This window comes from Tachypleus tridentatus, unplaced genomic scaffold (assembly GCF_004210375.1).
Source record: "Tachypleus tridentatus isolate NWPU-2018 unplaced genomic scaffold, ASM421037v1 Hic_cluster_1, whole genome shotgun sequence".
Lineage (NCBI taxonomy): Eukaryota > Metazoa > Arthropoda > Merostomata > Xiphosura > Limulidae > Tachypleus > Tachypleus tridentatus.
The window spans coordinates 33145261-33172201 of NW_027467777.1; the positions used below are offsets into that span (position 1 = coordinate 33145261).

General features: G+C 35.3%; 1 protein-coding gene across 1 annotated transcript in view; it reads left to right on the forward strand.

The window, feature by feature from the left end:
• The first annotated feature begins 761 nt into the window (after window positions 1-761).
• The window catches only part of LOC143241754 (putative 3',5'-cyclic phosphodiesterase pde-5), a 67078-nt gene continuing 40898 nt past the window's right edge, over window positions 762-26941 (forward strand). Inside the window, exons 1-11 of the mRNA XM_076484977.1 lie at window positions 762-899; window positions 5963-6037; window positions 8259-8414; window positions 10022-10059; window positions 10664-10825; window positions 14672-14709; window positions 17189-17291; window positions 19969-20062; window positions 21102-21160; window positions 21362-21412; window positions 23434-23492. Of these exons, the coding sequence (XP_076341092.1) occupies window positions 875-899; window positions 5963-6037; window positions 8259-8414; window positions 10022-10059; window positions 10664-10825; window positions 14672-14709; window positions 17189-17291; window positions 19969-20062; window positions 21102-21160; window positions 21362-21412; window positions 23434-23492 (860 nt within the window). The 5' untranslated portion in view covers window positions 762-874. The remainder of the gene's footprint in view (window positions 900-5962; window positions 6038-8258; window positions 8415-10021; window positions 10060-10663; window positions 10826-14671; window positions 14710-17188; window positions 17292-19968; window positions 20063-21101; window positions 21161-21361; window positions 21413-23433; window positions 23493-26941) is intronic.

Consider the following 26941-nt stretch of genomic DNA (forward strand, 5'->3'; position numbering starts at 1 on the left):
TGATGTCTTGTCTCACTGTTTGATGACCTTCTACACTCCTGGTGAACGTTGTTACTGATGTCTTGTCTCACTGTTTGATGGCCTTCTGCTCTCCTGGTGAACGTTGTTACTGATGTTTTGTCTCTGTTTGATGACCTTCTACACTCCTAGTGAACGTGGTTACTGATGTGTTGTCTTACTGTTTGATGACCTTCTACACTCCTAGTGAACGTTGTTACTGATGTATTGTCTCACTGTTTGGTGTCTTTTTAAACCTCTGCTTCTACGTATATAAAGTGTGATGTTGTAGTGGCTAGTGCAGACTACGGTGGTTATTGTTTATTCTATTGGACTTATTTCGAACATCAGTATAGGTACCAAGGGTCTGCACAGTTATAGGATGACATTCATTGAAGTTACTAGTGTATTTCATAAATATAAACAGTAATAATTACTTTCGCTTATAGCTTTCGTCACATCCGGTTGAAAAGAGCAACTTCCTGTTTGTATTAGGCTTGTTTACTTGTACAAATATGCGCAAGATTCGAAATTGGATAAAGTCTTTCCACATCTGATGTTATTAAATAAGATAACTTATTTAAGATAATAACCCATGTTGTTATTAAATCCACCAAACCTTTAAATTGTGACGGTTTCTCTTCATTTCTCAATCTTGCTGAGGTTTCCTTATCGATCTTTCATCTCAGTTATCTGTTTCCAGAACTTAGGGTATGTAACAAGCTTGTCACTGAGAGAAGATAACAGACACAAACAAGCCACAGGTGACGAAAAAGTGTAGTTACTTACCTTTTTTTTTATAACTTAGGTTTTGATATTTCAAAACTTAAGTACTTGTTTTGTAGTGCTAGGGCTTAGTATGTAAGAAGCACAGCTAATGTCGCAGTTTCTAATTAACAGAGGTGAGTAACCTATAGATATTTTGTAGTGCTAACATGCGGTTTCCAACGAACGATCTTTTTCGATTTGTATTTTGTTTTCGTGAGGAAGCTACTGAAAATGTTTGTTCACATCCTCAATTTTTAACTGTTGACCAGAAGAGAAGGTGACCAATGAGGAACACCCTCCACTGTAAGGACTTGATTTGTTCACATCCTCAGTTTTTAACTGTTGACCAGAAGAGAAGGTGACCAATGAGGAACACCTTCCACTGTAAGGACTTGGTTTGTTCACATCCTCAGTGTTTAACTGTTGACCAGTGTTTAACTGTTGACCAGAGAGAGGTGACCAATGAGGAACACCCTTCACTGTAAGGACTTGGTTTGTTCACATCCTCAGTGTTTAACTGTTGACCAGAAGAGAAGGTGACCAATGAGGAACACCCTTCACTGTAAGGACTTGGTTTGTTCACATCCTCAATTTTTAACTGCTGACCATAAGAGAAGGTGGCCAATGAGGAACACTCTCCACTGTAAGGATTTGGTTGTTATTCTTCTAACGCATCCGTAGTGTAAAGTGCGGGAAACATTTTGTGGAATCGTGTGGATTCGAACCTGGTTTACCAGTTCCAGAATCCACATTTCTATCAGAGAGCCAACCCGCGCTATAGGTATTTTTGTTTTACTACTCGACTTGACTCTGCAGTTCCTTATGTTGGTAACATAACGCTTATATCATTAACAGTGTAGTGTTAGGCCGGGCGCAGCCTTCTTGTCAGGCCGCTCGGACTGTGAATCCGGTGGTTTGTCTCCTGTTGCCAGGTGAACGATCGCGGCACATTTGACCGTGGATGCATTGTAAGAGTGATGCGTTTTCTTAACTTGTTTCCTTCCGTCCAGTTCTTCAGTTCAGAATTGGGGTCGGCTATCATAAATTGTTCATTGTCTGGTTTTGCATGAAAATCCCGAACACCAGAAACGAACATGTTCTATTTTCCCAGAGTTGGAACTTTAACTGTTGTATTTCAGAAACTATAGTCACTTTGCAAATAGGTCGTTATCATGGGCTCGACACGGCCAGGTGGTTAGAGCACTCGAGTCGTAATCCGAGGGGCGCGGGTTCGATTCTCTGTCACGTCAAATGTACTTACCCTTTAGCCATCGGGGCGTTATAATGTGATGGTCAATTTCACAATGCGTTGGTAAAATGAGTAGTCGAAGAGTTTGGTGGTGGATGATGCTGAGTAGCTGCCTTTCCTCTAGTCTTACACGACTAAATTAGGTTCACTGCTAGCGCAGATAGCCCTCGTGTAGCTTCGCGAAACATTCAAAAAACAAACCAAATTGCTATCGTGTGATTTACGGTTTGGTTAGACTTTTCTAATATCGGCCCGAATTATTCCAGCAAATTGAATACACCCCAGATGGCGCTATTTATAGTCGATTAAATTGTCTAAGTGAAACATTATTATGTTTAGAAACATCTTATCTTAAGGTCATCAGATAATGAAAACATAAAGTATGACAAAGAATAATCAATACGAACGTGACTAGTGTTAGAGTAGATTGATTTATCGATTAATTTTTGTTTGCATATGTTAATTACATGTAAGATGTTGGGACTTGTGTCGGCAGGGGACATTTCATCATCTATGGTAACTTAATGTCCTGAGTTTTAAATCGTTTAACTCTAGCTTCGCTGTACAACGTAAGACTTACAAGAAAACTAAAACGACCAACTGGAATTATGTTAGCTAGCAGCACAAAGAAGCTCGTGAAACGTTTCGCTCATAAGTCGACATAAATACATCCCTAACTTCTTGGTTTTTAGTGAAATGTTTTGCTCATAAGTCGACATAAATACATCCCTAACTTCTTGGTTTTTAGTGAAATGTTTTGCTCATAAGTCGACATAAATGCATCCCTAACTTCTTGGTTTTTAGTGAAATGTTTCGCTCACAAGTCGACATAAATACATCCCTAACTTCTTGGTTTTTAGTGAAACGTTTCGCTCACAAGTCGACATAAATACATCCCTAACTTCTTGGTTTTTAGTGAAACGTTTTGCTCATAAGTCGACATAAATGCATCCCTACTTCTTGGTTGTTAGTGAAACGTTTTGCTCATAAGTCGACATAAATACATCCCTAACTTCTTGGTTGTTAGTGAAATGTTTCGCTCATAAGTCGACATAAATACATCCCTAACTTCTTGGATTTTAGTGAAATGTTTCGCTCACAAGTCGACATAAATACATCCCTAACTTTTGGTTTTAGTGAAACGTTTCGGTTTTGAATTTAGTTTAGGTATAACCCCAACGTTTTAGCTTTTAATGTAACGTTTCGGTCATGAGTTTACAAAAGACGATCCTGACGTTATCATTGTTAGCAAAACGTAATGGCGTGAATCTACATCAGATAAAACATAACCGTTTCGATTGTTAGCAAAACGTTTTGGTTATGTGTCTGCTCACTTTCAAAACTAATTTTTAACTACTACCTTTTATCTAACGCTAACTCCACATTCGGGTTAGTATAAGCTACAAATATTGTCGAGATTTAATGTTTATCGTACATGTAAATACAAGCAGGACTTTCACTTAAACACCAATCATCTTTGTTTATCATAACCTTTCAACTAAAGCTTTAAGCCTGAATTTTTATCATGTCGCAGGTGTGTAAAACAGTATCTTTTGTTTCAGTCCAACCTTTGTATACCATCACTTTATCGGGTTTTAGATAGATAATAGACTACGTCACACATCTAGATTTTCACGTGGTTTGTCAAAACCACTTAGCGTCTAGTGACTAAACATAGTTCATGTGATGTTTTGTAAGACACAAAACCAGGAAAAGATTTCTTAAGAAGAAATGGTTTATTGTAATATGTACTGAAATCACTTTTAACATATTCTAACAGGTAACGAAACCACCGTTAATAGGTGTTATCCTAATGATTACCAAAACCACCTTCAATAGATTTTAATCTATCTTAATGTATAGTGAAACCATCTTTAACAGATGTTAACTTATCCTAATGTATAGTGAAACCATCTTTAACAGATGTTAACTTATCCTAATGTATAGTAAAACCGCCTTTAATAGATGTTAACTTATTCTAATGTATACTGAAACCACCTTTAACAGATGTTAATCTATCCTAATGTATACTGAAACCACCTATAATAGATGTTAACCTATTCTAATGTATACTGAAACCACCTTTAACAGATGTTAATCTATTTTAAGCATAGCTAATAGACGTAACCTGTTCAGATGTACATACTGAAACCACCTTTAACAGATGTTAATCTATCCCAAGCATAGCTAATAGACGTAACCTGTTCTGATGTACATTTGATAGAAACAAAGTTTTTGTATTTCCTCACTGTTGAAGATACTGTTTTAAGATGGAAGAGAGTGAAACGCATCTCATTCCATAATATCTGTCTCGTTGGTTCGCTGTGCCCAATTTCCAAGCCTATGTTAAAAACGTTAAATTCGTGTGTGTGTGGAATATCTATACAGTTGTGTTCAGGGAAGTGAATGTGTTTGTAGCTGTACCCTGAATGTGTTTATAGCTGTACCCTGAATGTGTTTGTAGCTGTACCCTGAATGTGTTTGTAGCTGTACCCTGAATGTGTTTGTAGCTGTACTCAACACAATGAAAATACAAAATAGAGAGTGGGTGGAATTGAATCATGATTTATGTAGTGCTAACAATGTCAGAAATAGGAGGTGCAGAGAGTAGACGGAAAGCAGGTGATTGTTAACAACCAGAAGATATATATTTCTTGTAGAACCCTGTCCATCAAAGAATCATTACCATTTCTGGCACACGTGATCTGTATGCGTGTTAATAGATTTATTTGAACGTTAAACAAACTGTCGTTTGTAGATGTTCATAGACTTTCTGTAATACAGAGATTTTGATTTAACTTCAACGTTTGTTTGTTGCTGAAACACACTTTGGCTGCTAAAAACGACTCAAAGCTGAATGATTTAATTTACCTTAAAACATTTACAGTACGAATAATTTGTACAAGATTACCTTGAACAAACAGACATTTTAAAACGTATTTGATATTTTGAAGGTATGAAACCCCATGAGCTAAACAATCGCATCAGAGACTGCAAAGTTAAGGCTTGGCTACCCATAATTAAAACTGTTGGTCAGAGGGAAGGTATAGAAACAGTAGCATCAGAGCTACTTTATATATTGATTAACGGAACTGACTGTCAATTTTAAATCGCGCCCACAGCTAAAAGTGTATAATGTGTTTACTGAAATGTTGCAAGTCCAAACTTGTATCTGCTCACCCTCAACTCGACGTGCTAACCATTAAGACTTTTGTAACGTGTTTAAATTATACACAACTTTAGTTTTGATGTTTGTTACCTCAGAGTTTTTGAAGTACTTATTTTATGTGATGTAAAGAAAAGTGACAGATATTCATCTCGAAAGTAAGACTTTAGGCTTAGCAGAACTGAAAATATCATGCTGAAAGTAAGACTTTAGGCTTAGCGGAGCTGAAAGGATGTTATTCTGAAAGTAAAACTTCAGGCTTAGCAGAGCTGACAGAACATCATGCTGAAAATAAGACTAAAGGTTTAGCAGAGCTGACAGAACATTATGGTGAAAATATGACTTTAGGCTTAGCACAGCTGACAGAATATTATGTTGAAAGTAAATCTCGAGGCTCAGCAGAGCTGACAGATTTTAATCCTAAATTTGAGACTTAAGGCTTAATAGATTTAACACTTCCCAAAAGAATAGTTGTGTACATAATTATCAGTTGTTCGATAAAGACCAGCGATACGTATAGATACAACTACTTATTCAACAGTGAAGAACAGCATTGCTAGAAAGACTTGTGTAGAAGAGTGAACAGAGAGGGAAATCAGCCGTAATTATGTTTGTAAGTAAATAACAACTGCCTCGCGGGTGTTTAGTGTAACATGTATTTTGAGCTTGATCTGTAACACGGGATAACACCTAATCTATTATTCATTTGTATCACATCGAAGGACTGTTTGCAACGTTTTGATTGGCTGAGTAATAATCTATTGTCTTTTCGTTTTTTATAGGTTCCAGTAATCTCCTTAGTAACAACGCTACGAAGATGATGAGAAGCTGTTCCCATGACAACCTGAGCAGTAAAGGTAAACACATAAAATTACGTGTATCACAAAAGGATTTTTTAAGAATTATATATATATATATATACTGAAAAATAATATTAGTTTAAAAATAACAACTTGTATCAGTAACGAAACACTTATTAAATATTGAGTGAAAGATTAAAAACAAAATTAGGTTAGAAATAAAAACTGACAACCATGACAAAAAAAACCCAAATAAATGAAGACAGATGACAAATTAAGTTGGGAAAGTTAGCTTAAACTGTAGAGTGATAGACAAATAGATGTACGTGTAAGATTAGAGCTTGGAGTTTTGTAAGTGTAAGTGGTTTAATCAAACAACCTGTTATTTGTAGAGCACTTAACACATGTGTTTAGTTACGTTGGTGAACGATGCACAATGAAGCCACCATCTTTTTCGGCTTAGTGTGTCACACGTCATTTGACATTAAAGGTTAGAGTGCGAATTTTAATGAACTGAAAACAAAACTGGGAGATAGACTCTTATCAACCGCAGGTTCGATTATCTCGTAAAATCTTGTTGGTTTCCATTGACTGTCGCCATGACAACCATTGGACTTTCATTACGGCGATAACGTCATTTGGATCGAATCAAGGTATAATATTAAATAAATGAAACTTGATTGATTATTTTAGTTCATACCTAATGTTTTTATAAGCTGCAAAACAGAAATACAAAGTTTCACACGTCACTTCCTGCACGACAAACCTAGGCCTAAAATATCTATTTTTTAATTATTTGTTTTGGATTATGCTTAAAGCTACACGAGGGCTATCTGCGCTAGCCGTCCCTAATGTAGTGGTATAAGACTAGAGGGAAGCGGCTATTCATCACGACACACCGCCAGTTTTTGGGCTACTCTTTTATCAACAAATAGTGTGATTGACCGTAAGATTATAACTCCAACACACGAGCATGTTTGATGTAACGGAGGATTCGAACCCGCGACCCTTAGATTACGAGTCGAGCACCTTAACCACCTGGCCACTCCCGGTTTATCCTGTTTTGTTTAATTATTTCATTCTACAAGTTATTACTTTATGGTTTGTTTGAAACACGCCCACAACTTCAGTTGTGTCTGAAAGTGTATTTTAACCTCAATAGCACATTACGCCCTTCGGATGGACCGGACTTAACAACTGTGGTATTGAGTATTACGAAATAAATATGATAAGATTTTTATTGTTGTAGATTAATAAAATCTTGCAGATTTGTTATTTATTAAATAAAAAAGCAAATATCATAAGATACATGATTGTGCCTATCTTATTATTGTGGGGAGAGATCAACACATAACGTGTTATTGAACATCCAAATTATTATTATTGTGGGGAGAGATCAACACATAACGTGTTATTGAACATCTAAATTATTATTATTGTGGGGAGAGATCAACACATAACGTGTTATTGAACATCCAAATTATTATTATTGTGGGGAGAGATCAACACATAACGTGTTATTGAACATCCAAATTATTATTATTGTGGGGAGAGATCAACACATAACGTGTTATTGAACATCCAAATTATTATTATTGTGGGGAGAGATCAACACATAACGTGTTATTGAACATCCAAATTATTATTATTGTGGGGAGAGATCAACACATAACGTGTTATTGAACATCCAAATTATTATTATTGTGGGGAGAGATCAACACATAACGTGTTATTGAACATCCAAATTATTATTATTGTGGGGAGAGATCAACACATAACGTGTTATTGAACATCCAAATTATTATTATTGTGGGGAGAGATCAACACATAACGTGTTATTGAAGATCTAAATTATTATTATTGTGGGGAGAGATCAACACATAACGTGTTATTGAAGATTAAATTATTATTATTGTGGGGAGAGATCAACACATAACACGTGTTATTGAACATCCAAATTATTATTATTGTGGGAGAGATCAACACATAACGTGTTATTGAACATCCAAATTATTATTATTGTGGTCAGTACTTAACTTATTATGGTGGACAGGAGTCGCCACCTCACTTGTGCACGACGGTAGGATAGAATTTCTCTACAGTGTTGGTGTTGTTGTCTGGGTTGTTCCTACTTTAGGCATCGAATCTCGGTTTTTTTGCGTTATAAACCCTGAAACTTATTGGGGGTAAGGGTTGATTCTGTACAAATATTATAGCACTTGACGACTTTGAAACCGTGATACGTGGTATCCATGATTAATAGAAACACTCTGTACAGGTTTGAACCCTGAGAAGGTAACAAATTTTCTTCGTGAAAATATCGATTTTCTTGAAGAATACGTCATCAACAATGTTGGCTTGGAACTTCTAGAAAGATGGATGATCCGAGGGGTTCAGAAGTCTCGTAACAGGTCACAGTCTGTGGAAGTTAACGGTAACGTCATTTGTTTGTTTTATACACTTGAATAACAAAGAAAATAAATAATAACTCGTAAGAAAATGTTAGTCGCTCGACCTGGGCAAACTTTATAATAAAATGATGTAAATACTGCTAGTATTAACATGAAAACTGTTTTATTAGTTCATGTTTCGAAGTTCGACTAAGTTACAATAAATAATGTTGTCACACAAGGTTAGCTCTGCTATCAGCTAAAACAATATATGTTCTGGACGAGCTACAAACTAATGTTTTGAGTAGTGTGTCTGCAGTAGTGTGTTTGAGACGAATTGTAAATTCTAGATTTGTACATTGTGTGTTTAGGACAAATTATAAACTAGAGATATAAACAATGTGTGTTTGAGACGAATTGTAAATTCTAGATTTGTACATTGTATGTTTAGGACAAATTATAAACTAGAGATATAAACAATGTGCGTTTGAGACGAATTGTAAATTCTAGATTTGTACATTGTGTGTTTAGGACAAATTATAAACTAGAGATATAAACAATGTGTGTTTGAGACGAATTGTAAATTCTAGATTTGTACATTGTATGTTTAGGACAAATTATAAACTAGAGATATAAACAATGTGTGTTTGAGACGAATTGTAAATTCTAGATTTGTACATTGTGTGTTTAGGACAAATTATAAACTAGAGATATAAACAATGTGTGTTTGAGACGAATTGTAAATTCTAGATTTGTACATTGTGTGTTTAGGACAAATTATAAACTAGAGATATAAACAATGTGTGTTTGAGACGAATTGTAAATTCTAGATTTGTACATTGTGTGTTTAGGACAAATTATAAACTAGAGATATAAACAATGTGTGTTTGAGACGAATTGTAAATTCTAGATTTGCACATTGTGTGTTTAGGACAAATTATAAACTAGAGATATAAACAATGTGTGTTTGAGACGAATTGTAAATTCTAGATTTGTACATTGTATGTTTAGGACAAATTATAAACTAGAGATATAAACAATGTGCGTTTGAGACGAATTGTAAATTCTAGATTTGTACATTGTGTGTTTAGGACAAATTATAAACTAGAGATATAAACAATGTGTGTTTGAGACGAATTGTAAATTCTAGATTTGTACATTGTATGTTTAGGACAAATTATAAACTAGAGATATAAACAATGTGTGTTTGAGACGAATTGTAAATTCTAGATTTGTACATTGTGTGTTTAGGACAAATTATAAACTAGAGATATAAACAATGTGTGTTTGAGACGAATTGTAAATTCTAGATTTGTACATTGTGTGTTTAGGACAAATTATAAACTAGAGATATAAACAATGTGTGTTTGAGACGAATTGTAAATTCTAGATTTGTACATTGTGTGTTTAGGACAAATTATAAACTAGAGATATAAACAATGTGTGTTTGAGACGAATTGTAAATTCTAGATTTGTACATTGTGTGTTTAGGACAAATTATAAACTAGAGATATAAACAATGTGTGTTTGAGACGAATTGTAAATTCTAGATTTGCACATTGTGTGTTTAGGACAAATTATAAACTAGAGATATAAACAATGTGTGTTTGAGACGAATTGTAAATTCTATATTTATACATTGTGTGTTTAGGACGAACTGAACGGAAGACTAGCCTGTCTCGCTGGAAGGTAAGTATTTATTTCTTATATTATAACATAGATAACAAGAATTAATGATAGTTTAAACAGTTTATTTATTAAAGTTATTCGTGTGTTTTCGTACTTGTGCTGTACTTTCTTGGAGGTAGAAATTAAAATAACATTTCGTGAGAAGTCAAGTTTGAAGAAATTAAATTATGATAAAGAAAGAATAGAAAATAAAGAAAACTACATTATGATAAAGAATAAAGCTGTCATTTATTCAGATGGTTAAAGAAAAGGTATAGAAATAGAGTATATTTATCAAAGACAAACTTTCTTTTGTCAGGTATAATTAAAGAAAACGAGTATCTAGTAGTAAAATAAATTATATATTTGACACCTGTCCATTAATGTGAATTAGTTTATTGTTTCTCTTGTGCAACTGAAAAACTTGTTTTTTGTCAGTTTGAAAGGAAAGAAACTGGCGAGTCTACACGTAAGGAACGGGGTGTATACACGTAGACGGAGGTTTCAGATTACAAATTTTGTAATTTGAAAATTACTGGTTTAAGTCTCGGGGTGAATAGTTTAACTTCCTTCTAGTTTCGAGTCATTGTAGTCCGACAAGGTGTTTTTGTTTTCTTCCTTCTAGTTTTGTGTCCATGCAGACAAAAGGAAGATGCTCCAGGACCTGACCACAAGTCTTTATACGAGTCCAAACATGATGCACGTTCTTTCTGAGCTCGTGGCCACCATTGCCTCTGCCGTGAATGTGGAATGCTGGAACCTTTACCTATTCGACAGGGGAACTCAGGTATGGACTGCTGTAACTAGTTCTTTTGTTTCTTTAACCATAGTGGGAAGTGGTAGGATTTTTCGGATGTAGAGTTAGGGCTAAGAGTCATGAGTATAGGTGGAGCTGATATTTAGTGTAATCATAATCTTAGGATCTGTGGTAGGGGATAACCATTGAAATCTTAATTAAGAATTTTTAATTAATTAAGAAAATTGTTTTAGTTAATGAATCAATATAATTAGCAGTTATTACCCAAACAACCTTGGAAAATACCCATTGAATATAATTACTTAACAGAGAAATCGATAATAAAATGGTTTAAAAGTAGCTTAGTTTTACTGAGATTAAGTTTCGTGCACTTAGTTATTTCGTCGTAATTTTTGTCTGTAATTAAAAGAGAGATTACGTGATTGGTTTATAAGTACAAGAGAGCTTACCTGATTGGTTTATAAGTACAAGAGGGTTTACCTGTAAAGACAAGAGAAGTTAGAGGACGGACTTATAAGTACACTGGTCTGATATAATTTTTTTTTTTACGTAATAAATATTACACTTAAGTGATTAATTATTTTTATTTGTCAATAACCAATTATTCATTGATAATTTATTTTATGATTCGGACAGACTATGTCATATTATGTTTTATAGGAAAATAATGGAGACTTTAGTTTTTGTTCGGCTTATAAAACGAGCATATTTTGTGAATAACTCATGTAATTTTATCCTTATGAGTGTCCGAAGTGATAAAAAAATTATATTTGTGTACCTGTTGTTTGTGGATGTATGAATGACGACAAGTTCTACTTTCATAACAACCAAAATAGAAATTATATTCTAGAATACTTCAACAGTATTGGCAGTTCGATGATTTATTAGCCCACACGTTCTTAGCTTTGATAACAAAACGATAAGTTAATGGTTTCAACAAATCTCACATAATTACATAGAAACGAACTCAGATCAAACGTGACTCAGTAGTTAACGAACCTGTAAAAACTAAAACAAGTAATAATAAGATGTTATTTAATGTTGGTCATGGCTTCCTTAAATTTTGTTCGTTTGGTGTTATGAGCAAAACTACAGAATGGACCGTCTGTGTTTTGTCCATCACGGGTATTGAAACCCAGTTCTTCGCGTAAAAAAAAACAAAAAACGCTGAGCAACCGGACGTTACAGTAAGGATGGTCAAAGTCCATCTGTTTGATTAGGGTAACACAAGGTATTACGGTGGGTGTCGTTTACCATCTAGTCTGAGGACTTACGAAGGTTGGAAATTGGAGTTCAGTACTCATGGTGGGCACGGCGCACGTCACTCATTATGTTGCTATGCCATTAACAAAAGAAATAACTTCCCTTCTAGTCTGTCCCGCCAGTGGCTGAGCGGTAAGTGTGATGAGTTATGACGCTAAAAATCAGGATTCGATACCCGTGGTTGACACAGCACAAATAGCTCATTGTGTGCCTGTGAACTTAACAAGAATAAATAAACTTCATTATTGTTTAGAATGTCAAAGGTCGAAACGTTGTTCGCTGCTCCACGTAAAAAAAATTTTCTCAACCCAAATGAGCCGTTTTTACATAAATATTTTTCTATGCAAGTGGGTTTTCTCGACATAACTGTTTATTTTTGTTTGTCCTAAAATGGTTGAGCAGTAAGCCTTGGGCTTATGACGCTCAAACTCGGGATTTGATACTCGTGATGGATACAGCACAGTTATTTCCATTATGTAACTATATGTTAAACAAAAATAAACGAATAGTACTTGTTACTTATCAGTTCCCAAGGTTAGAGTTTGGTATTGCACGGACAAGCCGTATTACGAAAACGTAAGATAACGGCTTATCATTCCGACTGGTACGTGATTGTAGACAAGCTTGTCCACTGGTGTTCTGATGTCTCTTACAGTATGTTAATGAGTGGCAGTACTTGAGATAAGTATATAAGGCGTTTGAAAAGTCAAGAGAACGAAACTCTGTAGTTATCTCTGTTGACGAGAGTATTTTTTTAATTTTTTTAGGGTTAACGGAAACAATGAATTTTTTCTATTGCAAGTTTCTTTCGATTTTAGACACGTTATAAACGAATCAGTGTAAACAACACGACAACAAAAACCATATTTTACAAACAAGATACAAGTTGTTTGTTATGTTGCTACAAAGTTAATGAATGAATCCTTCAGATAATACACAGAGACACGAAAAGATTCTAACAAAGTTGTTTGTGTAGACGTCATCAAAGAACAGTAGTTACCTTTCATTGTAGATAAACAAAAACTCAAACAGCTGCACAGAAACAAAGACTTAATACGAAATTACGATCAGTAATTATGGTTTAATTATTAATGGTTATGTATCACCACCACCAGTCCCCACCACCATCCGGTTTTGACGTCTGTTATGCGTATACAAAAATATAACAAACCACAAAGACACCAGTTTAACATTCAACTTTCACTCTAAGACTGATTGTTAAAACTCTGGGACTTGTCAGTATTCATTCATGTTGACCCTACATCAGTGTTGTTAAGTTGACCTAATGTCAGTATCCATTCACGTTGAACAGACGTTAGTGTCCATTTATGTTGATCCTACGTCAGTGTTGTTATGTTGACCTCATGTCAGTAGCCATTCATGTTGATCAGACGTTAGTGTCCATTTATGTCGACCCTACATTAGTATTGTTATGTTGACCCTACATCAGTGTTGTTATGTTGACCCAACATCAGTATTGTTATGTTGACCCTACATCAGTGTTGTTATGTTGACCCCGTGTCAGTAGCCATTCATGTTGACCCTACATCAGTGTTGTTATGTTGACCTCATGTCAGTACCAATTCATGTTGACCACATATTAGTGTCCATTTATGCTCGCTTTCACCATACAAAAAAAAGACCTGTCGTTAAGAATAACCCTAATTTCCATTAAATCAAAATGTTTAAACATTTGTCACTCAACTGGTAAAGTTCGCTAAGCTGAATGAACTTTGGTTGAAAAACTTGTTACGCTGGCTTGTTTTTTTTTTTTTAAATGTTCCTGTAAAACTATACTATGGTTATAAATGCTGGCCGTACCCGATAGACTAGAAGGAAGGCAACAACATCCATCGTCACATGTTGGACTATTCTTTTCTTGCCCAATAGAAGAATTTTACTGTCAATCCAAAAACACACCATGGCTTTAAAGTGTGAAGTCTATTTTGCGACCATGGGACGTGAACCCTTAATTTTCAGATTCACAAGGCCACGCGAGTTACAGAATAATTTGACAATCTTACCAAAACAGTGATCTCTTGTTAATACTAATCTGCACTACAGTAAAGCAATAATTTGTGAATTGTGATCGGGCGAGAACAGCTAACTAGATAGTGTGACGCTACATAGACGTAAAGTTCCTGGTTCGCGTCTCGTAACGTCAAATAAAAAATAACAAGTCCACTCATCATTTTGGAGCCGTGGGTGCGTTATAAGAGTTACGGTCAAACCCCATTTTTTGGTCTGACAAGAGAAGCCCGAATGTTGGCGACGAGTGGTGTTGACTACCTGCTTTCCGTCGGTTCAAAATTAAGGACAGCTGGTGGTTTTATGAGAAAATTAAGCAAACAAACAAATTTTCCACCCAATATTTACAACATAAGACAAGCTGCAAGGTTGGTAGTAGTCAATATTGGCTGAAAAATTTCATTTGCTACGCTAACGTTTAAATGTGCGTTTATCCGTTGTCACGGCCACTTCAGAACGTGACTATTGTAACACAGTTTGTTATACTTTATTTACAAACTGGAAGCTCTCTCGCGCTTTTACCCGCACAAATTTTATCACGTCACACAATAAATGGTTTTAGTTTTTATTTTTTTCTTCTTCTAGGAACTGCATGGCTTCACTAAAGAAGACAACCGTCCAAAGTAAGTTTTTTTACAGAACTGTTACCGTTTTATAACTGTCATCTTTGTTCATACATTAGTAAGTGTAACACAGGGCCTTCTGAAAACTAAACCTCCGACTAGGGTTACAATAAAAGCAATACTTTTAACGATATGAACCATCTATAACTAAAGATAGCGAGGTGTTTAGGTGTTAACTGCCTAAAACACAAATGTGAAGCATTTATAAAGTAAAAGCTGTTCTCGTGACGTCACTTCCTGTCGACGGATCTCTGCTTCCTGTTAGGATTACATTAATGATAAAGAAACCCGAAAGAGTTGGTGTAAGAATTGTTGTTTTATATAAATTTTAATGGTCGAATATTCAGGATGTGTTAACCATACTCAATCCCATTATGATGTGTTAACCATACTCAATCCCATTATGATGTGTTAACCATACTCAATCCCATTATGATGTGTTAACCATACTCAATCCCATTATGATGTGTTAACCATACTCAATCCCATTATGATGTGTTAACCATCCTCAATCTCATTATGATATGTTAACCATACTCAATCCCATTATGATGTGTTAACCATACTCAATCCCATTATGATGTGTCAACCATACTCAATCCCATTATGATGTGTTAACCATCCTCAATCTCATTATGATATGTTAACCATACTCAATCCCATTATGATGTGTTAACCATACTCAATCCCGTTATGATGTGTTAACCATACGCAATCCCATTATGATGTGTTAACCATACTCAATCCCATTATGATGTGTTAACCATACTCAATCCCATTATGATGTGTTAACCATACTCAATCTCATTATGATGTGTTAACCATACTCAATCCTATTATGATGTGTTAACCATATTCAATCCCATTATGATGTGTTAACCATACTCAATCCTATTATGATGTGTTAACCATATTCAATCCCATTATGATGTGTTAACCATACGCAATCCTATTATGATGTGTTAACCATACTCAATCCCGTTATGATGTGTTAACCACGCTCAATCCCGTAATGATGTGTTAACCATACTCAATCCCGTTATGATGTGTTAACCACACTCAATCCTATTATGATGTGTTAACCATACTCAATCCTATTATGATGTGTTAACCATACTCAATCCCGTTATGATGTGTTAACCATACTCAATCCCGTTATGATGTGTTAACCATACTCAATCCCGTTATGATGTGTTAACCATACTCAATCCCGTTATGATATGTTAACCATACTCTATCGCATTATGATGTGTTAACCATACTCAATTCCATTATGATGTGTTAACCATACTCAATCCCGTTATGATGTGTTAACCATACTCAATCCCGTTATGATATGTTAACCATACTCAATCCCGTTATGATGTGTTAACCATACTCAATCCCGTTATGATATGTTAACCATACTCAATCCCATTATGATGTGTTAACCATACTCAATCCCATTATGATGTGTTAACCATACGCAATCCCGTTATGATGTGTTAACCATACTCAATCCCATTATGATATGTTAACCATACGCAATCCCGTTATGATGTGTTAACCATACTCAATCCCGTTATGATATGTTAACCATACTCAATCCTGTTATAATGTGTTAACCACACTCAATCCTGTTATGATATGTTAACCACACTCAATCCCATTATGATGTGTTAACCATACTCAATCCCGTTATGATATGTTAACCACACTCAATCCCATTATGATGTGTTAACCATACTCAATCCCATTATGATGTGTTAACCATACGCAATCCCATTATGATGTGTTAACCATACTCAATCCCATTATGATGTGTTAACCATACTCAATCCCATTATGATGTGTTAACCATACTCAATCTCATTATGATATGTTAACCACACTCAATCCCATTATGATGTGTTAACCATACTCAATCCCGTTATGATATGTTAACCACACTCAATCCTGTTATGATATGTTAACCACACTCAATCCCATTATGATGTGTTAACCATACTCAATCCCGTTATGATATGTTGACCATACTCAATCCCGTTATGATATGTTAACCACACTCAATCCCATTATGATGTGTTAACCATACTCAATCCCGTTATGATATGTTGACCATACTCAATCCCGTTATGATATGTTAACCACACTCAATCCCATTATGATGTGTTAACCATACTTAATCCCGTTATGATATGTTGACCATACTCAATCCCGTTATGATATGTTAACCACACTCAATCCTGTTATGATATGTTAACCACACTCAATCCCATTATGATATGTTAACCACACTCAATCCCATTATGTTGTGTTAACCATACTCAATCCCGTTATGATATGTTAACCACACCCAATCCCGTTATGATATGTTAACCACACTCAATCCCATTATGATAAAACATTTGATATCAGTTATTTGTCTTTATAACTTATGATAGTATTAAAGTGAAACATTTCATATCAGTTATTTCCTAACATTCAGTTAATTATGCAGCTCTGAAGGCACAGTTCGTAAAATCTCCATCCACGCGGAAAACAACATCACAGCTTTTGTGGCGAGAAACTCAGAGCCAGTAAGAATAGCCATTGGAGAACCGGTGAGAAATACGTGAAAACTATGATAAATATAGTTATTTAGTATTATATTTATGTTTAGTTCTTTTCTCACTATAACCAACGCATAGTAACGACAATACATCTTATTATACGTACCTGTATGTTTCCAGCAACAACAATACCTCTAATTATACGTACCGGTATTTTTATAGCAACAACAATACCTCTAATTATACGTACCGGTATTTTTATAGCAACAACAATACATCTAATTGTACGTACCTGTATCTCTATAGCAACGACAATACCTCTAATTATACGTACCGGTATTTTTATAGCAACAACAATACCTCTAATTATACGTACCGGTATTTTTATAGCAACAACAATACATCTAATTATACGTACCGGTATTTTTATAGCAACAACAATACATCTAATTGTACGTACCTGTATCTCTATAGTAACGACAATACCTCTAATTATACGTACCGGTATTTTTATAGCAACGACAATACATGTAATTATACGTACCTGTATCTGTATAGCAACGACAATACATCTAATTATACGTACCTGTATCTCTACAGCAACAACAATACCTCTAATTATACGTACATGTATCTCTATAGCAACAACAATACATATTATTATATGTACCTGTATATCTGTAGCAACAATACATATTATTATATGTACCTGTATATCTGTAGCAACAACAATACATATTATTATACGTACCTGTATCTATATAACATTTATTATAGCTATATATTTAATTTTAACGTCTCTCTGTTTCAGTAATACAGTAGTAACGCATTGTTATATAATAGTTTTACTAGGTGCAGTACCGCCCCCTGGCCGGAAGTTATGTAAATTCATGATCGACTAAAGGTTATTTCAGCACATGAAAAGTTGTTTCTCTTATATGTAATTGCTAAAAAAGTGTAAAACACAAAATGCGAAACCATAAATTTATTTATTTATGTATCTTCGCATGGACCTAACAAACGTTCATTCTAGATTTTGTGAAGATCCATCAACAGGGGGCGAAGTAGTAGGAAAGCAGCAAAAATCTCATAAAAACTGCAAAACGCAAAATTGGAAGTTCATATGTACCCCGAATAAACCTAATGAACATCCACAACCTGTAAAGTAGTTACATGGACGTAAAACAGTCCGTACTATTACATTTATATAGATAACAGTCAACAGACGGTACTATTATACTTATATATATCAGATTGTAGATTTCTGTAAATGAGATGCAATGTTTGGTATTGTATCTAGAAGGTTCGGTTGGTTTGTTATTTAACGACATTTCTATATACGTATCTCAAAGAAAGGCTTTTGGGTGAAATAGATTAAGAACAAGTCCAGCTGTTTGTGTTTTTATTTAATTTTTCTCTATTATTTTCAACAATTTAATTAATATTGTCTTTTCTTGAGCCTTATGTATATATAAATTATTACGAATGCAATCGCACATGCATAAAACGACCAGAGCACCCTCTAGTGATTTAGAAATATGAAGTAAAATTAATATTTCAAAACCAGCGAAGAATTAGAAACGAACAGGTCTAATATTTGTAATAAATACCAATTCGAAATGTAAATATATTTTACCACATTTTAAATTTACTACCTTTCTTTGTCGAACCAAGGAAAGAGGATGACGTAATTTATTTCTCCAGTAAACAAATTATTATATTTTCCGTGATTACTTGGTTAACGTAATACAGTGGCCCAGCATGGCCAGGTGGTTAAGGTACTCGACTCGTAATCTGAGGGTCGCAGATTTGAGTCTCCGTCGCACCAAACATGCTAGCCCTTTCAGTCGAGGAGGCGTTATAAAGTTACGACCAATCCCACTATTCTTTGGTAAAAGAGTTGTCCAAGAGTTGATGGTGGGTGGTGATGACTAGCTGCCTTCCCTCTATCCTACACTGCTAAATTGGGGAGGGCTAGCACAGATAGCCTTCGTGTAGCTTTGCGCGAAATTCAAAACATACAAACATAACACATTCGGCAGAGTCTATTGCTGCGCATGCGTCCTGCTGCCTTTTTTAACGTCACTACGCTCTTATGGTTTGTTTATTTACTTGTCTTGAATTTTTGCGCAAAGCTACACGAGGGCTATCTGCGCCAGCCGTTCCCAATTTAGCAGAGTAAGACTCGAGGAAAGGCTGATAGTCATCACCACCCACCGTCAACTCTTTGGCTACTCTTTTACCAACGAATAATGAGATTGTCCGTCACATTATAATGCCCACACGGCTGAAAGGGCGGGCATGTTTGGTGTGACAGAAATTCTAACTCGCGACCCTCAGATTATGAGTCGAGTGCCTTTACCACCTGGCCATGCCGGGCCTGCTGTTATGGTAATCGTCTTCCTTCACATAATCTGGTAGTAAAAATGGAATATTTTATAGCCACGTGAATGATTAGCAATTACGTAATAAGATTAAGTATCAAACTCTAGAAATTCTATTTTTTGAATAAACGCAAAATCCATTTCTGTGATTAGTAAATAAATGTAGTTTAAAAACATCGTTTACTATATGACCAGTTCATTTTTACCACTGTAATAGCGCACGTTTTTACATTGTTGTAAAAGCATCAGTTTTTTTTAAGTGGATAAATAAAAGCTAGTCGTCTAAATCCATTAAATACTTCAAGTTATTAATTTTGGTTTCATTGAATCTCGACTCTCTGTAGGATCCTAGATTTCCAGATGGCGCGATGGTCTACCCGGATTCGGCAGCTTTCATCTTAGCACATCCCATTCAACAACCAGACGGGGAATTAACAGGTGATTAAAACCACTTCTATAAGCTGTGGCTGTTGATTTGTGAGGTCACGAGTTCACGTTTAACCAGGTGTTTTAACCTAAAAAAATTAAATTCAGTTATCCACCTTTACAGTTTTAACTTACCAGCAAAAACCGAAACTCTAATTTAACACTTGTTTTTAGTTTCAGTCAGTTTGGTAATTCGACAAAATGTGCGCGTAGTGTATTAACAGAGTAAAGTAACTTACGTCATAATGCGCACGTGCTGAATATGTTTTAATGTGTAGAAAGAAAAATAGAATAATAACATTTGCACTGCTCGCGATATCCATAAATACAAGTTGGCCCCGGCTTGGCCAGGTGTTTTGGGCTGTTTGATTCTGAACGTCTCAGGTTCGAATCTTCATCCCACTTAACATGCTCGCCTTTTCAGGCGTGGAGGCGTTATAATGGCACGATCAATCTCACTATTCCTTGATAAAATAGCAGCCCAAGAGTTGACGGTGAGCGGTGATGACTAGCTGCCTTCCCTTTGTCTCACACTGCTAAATTAGGAACGACTAGCACAGATAGCCTTCGTGTAGCTTTACGTGAAATTCAAAGACCAACAAGCTAGATACATGTCGACCATCTTCTGGATTCATTACTTTCTCGATCTGGCGAGAACCATTTTAATGAAGGGCCACTGACCTATGAACAATGACCTTCGAAGCGTGATATGTATAAAATAGTTGTAGTGCAATTTTAAAATGCGTTTTGCGCATGCTCCGACGCTAGCCTGCTATTGGCCATTAGCTAAAGGTTAGAACTTAAAATGAATTTTTGACCAATCGTATAACTCATCAAAAACAAATAGAATCGAAGTAAGAAAAATTATCTCACACAACACAATATTAGTTAATAATTGTAATTTTCTCGTATTATGTGAGATCTAACGGTAAGTGAGAGGTCGCCACCTTTGTCAGAACTCTATATCCAGAGCTTTGAATCGAGCCAGGGATTTGTTTCCTTCGTTTGAATTAACAAACAATAATTACGATTATTTTTTCATTTCAAACAGGGGTTCTCGAATTATACCGGAATTCTGAAGAAGGACCGTTCCACGAGGAAGACGAGGAGGTAATAACAGGTGTTTATCATTAGCCACAGATCCGTTGTTTGATCCATACAGTTGCTATGTAACCATTTAAATTAAACTATTTTTATAGAGAAAACTAGAAATTCGTCTAGTAAATAACGTAGCTAATTTAATATAGCGGGTAACTTGTAACCAATGATGTTAAAACAGAAAGTCACGTGTGGTCCTTATTGTTTTATTAGATCATCAACAGCTATCTGGTATGGGGAGGTATTGCTCTACATTACGCCGAGGTATGTACCAACATCTAATAATTAACTTATTCGTTGTCATGGTTGCTAGCGTGCACGATCACCTAGGTGTAGTTACTTTATTGTTGTAGTTAATGTGTAGTAATAGTATTCAAATGAATCGTTTATATTAATTAATGAAAAGTTAGACTTGTGTGGTCGAATAGGGCCGTGGTACTCAAACTATGGGTCGTCTCTTCCAAGAGGGACGTGGAGAGTCGGGAGGGCGGTTGGAAGCACAACTTGGAACATGTAAATTACATCTGAAAGTAGAAATTTTAAACCAAACATGTTTTAAAAACTAGTGTATAAATGTTACTGGTATTAATTAATATAGTAAGAACAATTAAAGTGGAAAAATATTATGTACAGTGTGCAAAGTTATACTGGGAGCAGGGGACAACATAATACGTTTAGTAAGGGGACAATATAATACGTTTAGTAAGGGGACAACATAATACGTTTAGTAAGGGGACAACATGATACGTTTAGTAAGGGGACAACATGATACGTTTAGTAAGGGGACAATATAATACGTTTAGTAAGGGGACAACATGATACGTTTAGTAAGGGGACAACATAATACGTTTAGTAAGGGGATAACATAATACGTTTAGTAAGGGGACAACATAATACGTTTAGTAAGGGGACAACATAATACGTTTAGTAAGGGGACAACATGATACGTTTAGTAAGGGGACAACATGATACGTTTATTAAGGGGACAATATAATACGTTTAGTAAGGGGACAACATGATACGTTTAGTAAGGGGACAACATGATACGTTTAGTAAGGGGACAACATAATACGTTTAGTAAGGGGATAACATAATACGTTTAGTAAGGGGACAACATAATACGTTTAGTAAGGGGACAACATAATACGTTTAGTGAGGGGACACCATTAAAAGTTTGCGTACCAGTGATGCGGTACATTAATATCATTATATTACCACAATCTTACCTTACGTACTTGATTAAATACACATATATAAGCATCACTAACAATCAGATCATCCCACCGTTCATCTATATTGTAAAAATACCTTAAGCTCCATCCTTCTTTAGGTTATACAAGAAAACATAGGCTTTGTCTGATGTCCAACAGTATCGGAGTTTTCTAGTAAATTTTTATAGGAAACCCTAAGCTTCGTCTGATGGTCAACAATAAAACCATAGCTGTCTAGTGATTTCTATAGGAAAACATAGGCCTTGTCTGATGTCCAACCATAAGAAAGCTGTCTAGTAATTTCTGTAGGAGAGCCTAGGCCTTGTCTGATAGTCAACCATACTATAGCAGTCTTATAATTTCTCGAGGAAAGCTTAGGCCTTGTTTGATGGTCAACCATACCGGAGCTGTCTGGTGATTTCTATGGGAAAACCTTGGCCTTGTATCATGACCAACCGTACTAGGTATGCCTAGTAATTTCTCCAGGTTGACATATGATCTAGACCTGGCATGGCCAGGTGATTAAGGCACTCGACTCCTAATCCGAGGGTCACGAGATCGAATTCCTATCACACCAAACATGCTCGCCCTTTCAGCCGTAGGGGTGTTATAATGTTGCGGTCAATCCCACTATTCGTTGGTAAAGAGTAGCTTAAGAGTTGACGGTGGGTGGTGATGACTAGCTGCCTTCCCTCTAGTTTTACACTGCTAAATTAGGGACGGCTAGTGCAGATAACCCTCGAGTAGCTTTGCATGAAATTCAAAACAAACAAATGTATGATCTTGGATCGACTGGCTCTTAACATGTCTTAGCGTTTAATTTAAGATAGCATATCTCACTGTCTTAATATTTAATTACTTAATCAGTGCAAGGGGTTCGTTATAATAATATATGATAAAATTATTTTAATATCTCTTGATTTTATTAGGTTTTCTTAAAGTTCTAATTGTTTCCTGCGATTTACTGATATTGCTAACTATGTTTAGAGTCCTTTGATATTCACCAGTTGTATGTAAGCTGATAATAATATTGGGCGTTTTTGTCTTTCATAATCTTCATGTTCAAAATTTCAGATGTACACCAATATGGCGCGACAGAGGAAACTCAACAACTTCCTATTGGCTGTTGTCAGGTGAGTTTGATTTAGGACTAACTCAGAGAGAGAGAAAAGTCATTTCTTAGCTACCTAGAACAAACAAACTGAATGATATTTAACTTATTAAAACAAGAAAATGGGTTAAAACGAACAGAAAATATTCTGCATTAATTATAAAATAATCACGTTTACAAACATTGTGGATATGACGGTGTGGACGATTACAGAATATTGATCAGTGATCCATTTGGGTACCACAAAAGAAATATAGGTACAGCACTGTTTTATTGACGTCATTTCCGTTTTAAGGCTATGACGTTCCTCATATCACGGATAAACCAGCAAATGGTTAATTGGAAGTTTCTAACGCTTCAGTTGTCTTACATCTTTCTATTTTCATAGCTTTTAACATTCTCTCCCTATAATGGTTCAGCTTATCACGCTAAATATCGAGTTTTGATACCTACAACGGGTAGAATGCAAACAGTCAGAAGTGAAACTCTGCTCTTAACAAAAAAATAAAACTAATTATTCAATCACGGTGTGATGGTTTAGGATTACACTCTCACTGGTACCAACTTATCAGCTACAACGTATTTTACAATGCTTGTGATGGTTTAGGATTACACTCTTACTGGTACCAACTTATCACCTACAATGTATTTTACAATGCTTGTGATGGTTTAAGATTACACTATTACTGGTACCAACTTATCAGCTACAATGTATTTTACAGTGTTTGTGATGGTTTAGGATTATACTCTTACTGGTACCAACTTATCAGCTACAATGTATTTTACAGTATTTGTGATGGTTTAGTATTACACTCTGACTGGTACCAACTTATCAGCTACAATGTATTTTACAATGCTTGTGATGGTTTAGGATTACACTCTTACTGGTACCAACTTATCAGCTACAATGCATTTTACAGTGTTTGTGATGGTTTAGCATTACACTCTTACTGGTACCAACTTATCAGCTACAATGTATTTTACAATGCTTGTGATGGTTTAGCATTACACTCTTACTGGTACCAACTTATCAGCTACAATGTATTTTACAATGCTTGTGATGGTTTAGGATTACACTCTTACTGGTACCAACTTATCAGCTACAATGTATTTTACAGTGTTTGTAATGGTTTAGGATTACACACTTACTGGTACCAACTTATCAGCTACAATGTATTTTACAGTGTTTGTGATGGTTTAGGATTACACTCTTACTGGTACCAACTTATCAGCTACAATGTATTTTACAATGCTTGTGATGGTTTAGTATTACACTCTTACTGGTACCAACTTATCAGCTACAATGTATTTTACAGTGTTTGTAATGGTTTAGGATTACACACTTACTGGTACCAATTTATCAGCTACAATGTATTTTACAGTGTTTGTGATGGTTTAGGATTACACTTTTACTGGTACCAACTTATCACCTACAATGTATTTTACAGTGTTTGTGATGGTTTAGGATTACACTCTGACTGGTACCAACTTATCACCTACAATGTATTTTATAGTGTTTGTGATGGTTTAGGATGACACTCTTACTGGTACCAACTTATCAGCTACAATGTATTTTACAGTGTTTGTGATGGTTTAGGATGACACTCTTACTGGTACCAACTTATCAGCTACAATGTATTTTACAGTGTTTGTGATGGTTTAGAATGACACTCTTACTGGTACCAACTTATCACCTACAATGTATTTTACAGTGTTTGTGATGGTTTAGTATTACACTCTTACTGGTACCAACTTACCACCTACAATGTATTTTACAATGCTTGTGATGGTTTAGGATTACACTCTTACTGGTACCAACTTATCAGCTACAATGTATTTTACAATGCTTGTGATGGTTTAGGGTTATACTCTTACTGGTACCAACTTATCAGCTACAATGTATTTTACAATGCTTGTGATGGTTTAGCATTACACTCTTACTGGTACCAACTTATCAGCTACAATGTATTTTACAGTGTTTGTGATGGTTTAGCATTACACTCTTACTGGTACCAACTTATCAGCTACAATGTATTTTACAGTGCTTGTGATAGTTTAAGATTACACACTTACTGGTACCAACTTATCAGCTACAATGTATTTTACAGTGTTTGTGATGGTTTAGGATTACACTTTTACTGGTACCAACTTATCACCTACAATGTATTTTACAGTGTTTGTGATGGTTTACGATTACACTGTTACTGGTACCAACTTATCAGCTACAATGTATTTTACAATGCTTGTGATGGTTTAGGATTACACTCTTACTGGTACCAACTTATCAGCTACAATGTATTTTACAGTGTTTGTGATGGTTTAGGATTACACTTTTACTGGTACCAACTTATCACCTGCAATGTATTTTACAGTGTTTGTGATGGTTTAGGATTACACTCTTACTGGTACCAACTTATCAGCTACAATGTATTTTACAATGCTTGTGATGGTTTAGGATTACACTCTTACTGGTACCAACTTACCACCTACAATGTATTTTACAGTGTTTGTGATGGTTTAGGATTATACTCTTACTGGTACCAACTTACCACCTACAATGTATTTTATAGTGTTTGTGATGGTTTAGGATTACACTTTTACTGGTACCAACTTACCACCTACAATGTATTTTACAGTGTTTGTGATGGTTTAGGATTACACACTTACTGGTACCAACTTATCACCTACAATGTATTTTACAGTGTTTGTGATGGTTTAGGATTATACTCTTACTGGTACCAACTTATCAGCTACAATGTATTTTACAGTGTTTGTGATGGTTTAGGATTATACTCTTACTGGTACCAACTTATCAGCTACAATGTATTTTACAATGCTTGTGATGGTTTAGGATTATACTCTTACTGGTACCAACTTATCACCTACAATGTATTTTACAGTGTTTGTGATGGTTTAGGATTATACTCTTACTGGTACCAACTTATCAGCTACAATGTATTTTACAATGCTTGTGATGGTTTAGGATTATACTCTTACTGGTACCAACTTATCAGCTACAATGTATTTTACAATGCTTGTGATGGTTTAGGATTACACTCCTACTGGTACCAACTTATCAGCTACAATGTATTTTATAGTGTTTGTGATGGTTTAGGATTATACACTTACTGGTACCAACTTATCAGCTACAATGTATTTTACAATGCTTGTGATGGTTTAGCATTACACTCTTACTGGTACCAACTTATCAGCTACAATGTATTTTACAATGCTTGTGATGGTTTAGCATTACACTCTTACTGGTACCAACTTATCACCTACAATGTATTTTACAGTGTTTGTGATGGTTTAGTATTACACTCTTACTGGTACCAACTTATCAGCTACAATGTATTTTACAGTGTTTGTGATGGTTTAGGATTATACTCTTACTGGTACCAACTTATCAGCTACAATGTATTTTACAGTGTTTGTGATGGTTTAGCATTACACTCTTACTGGTACCAACTT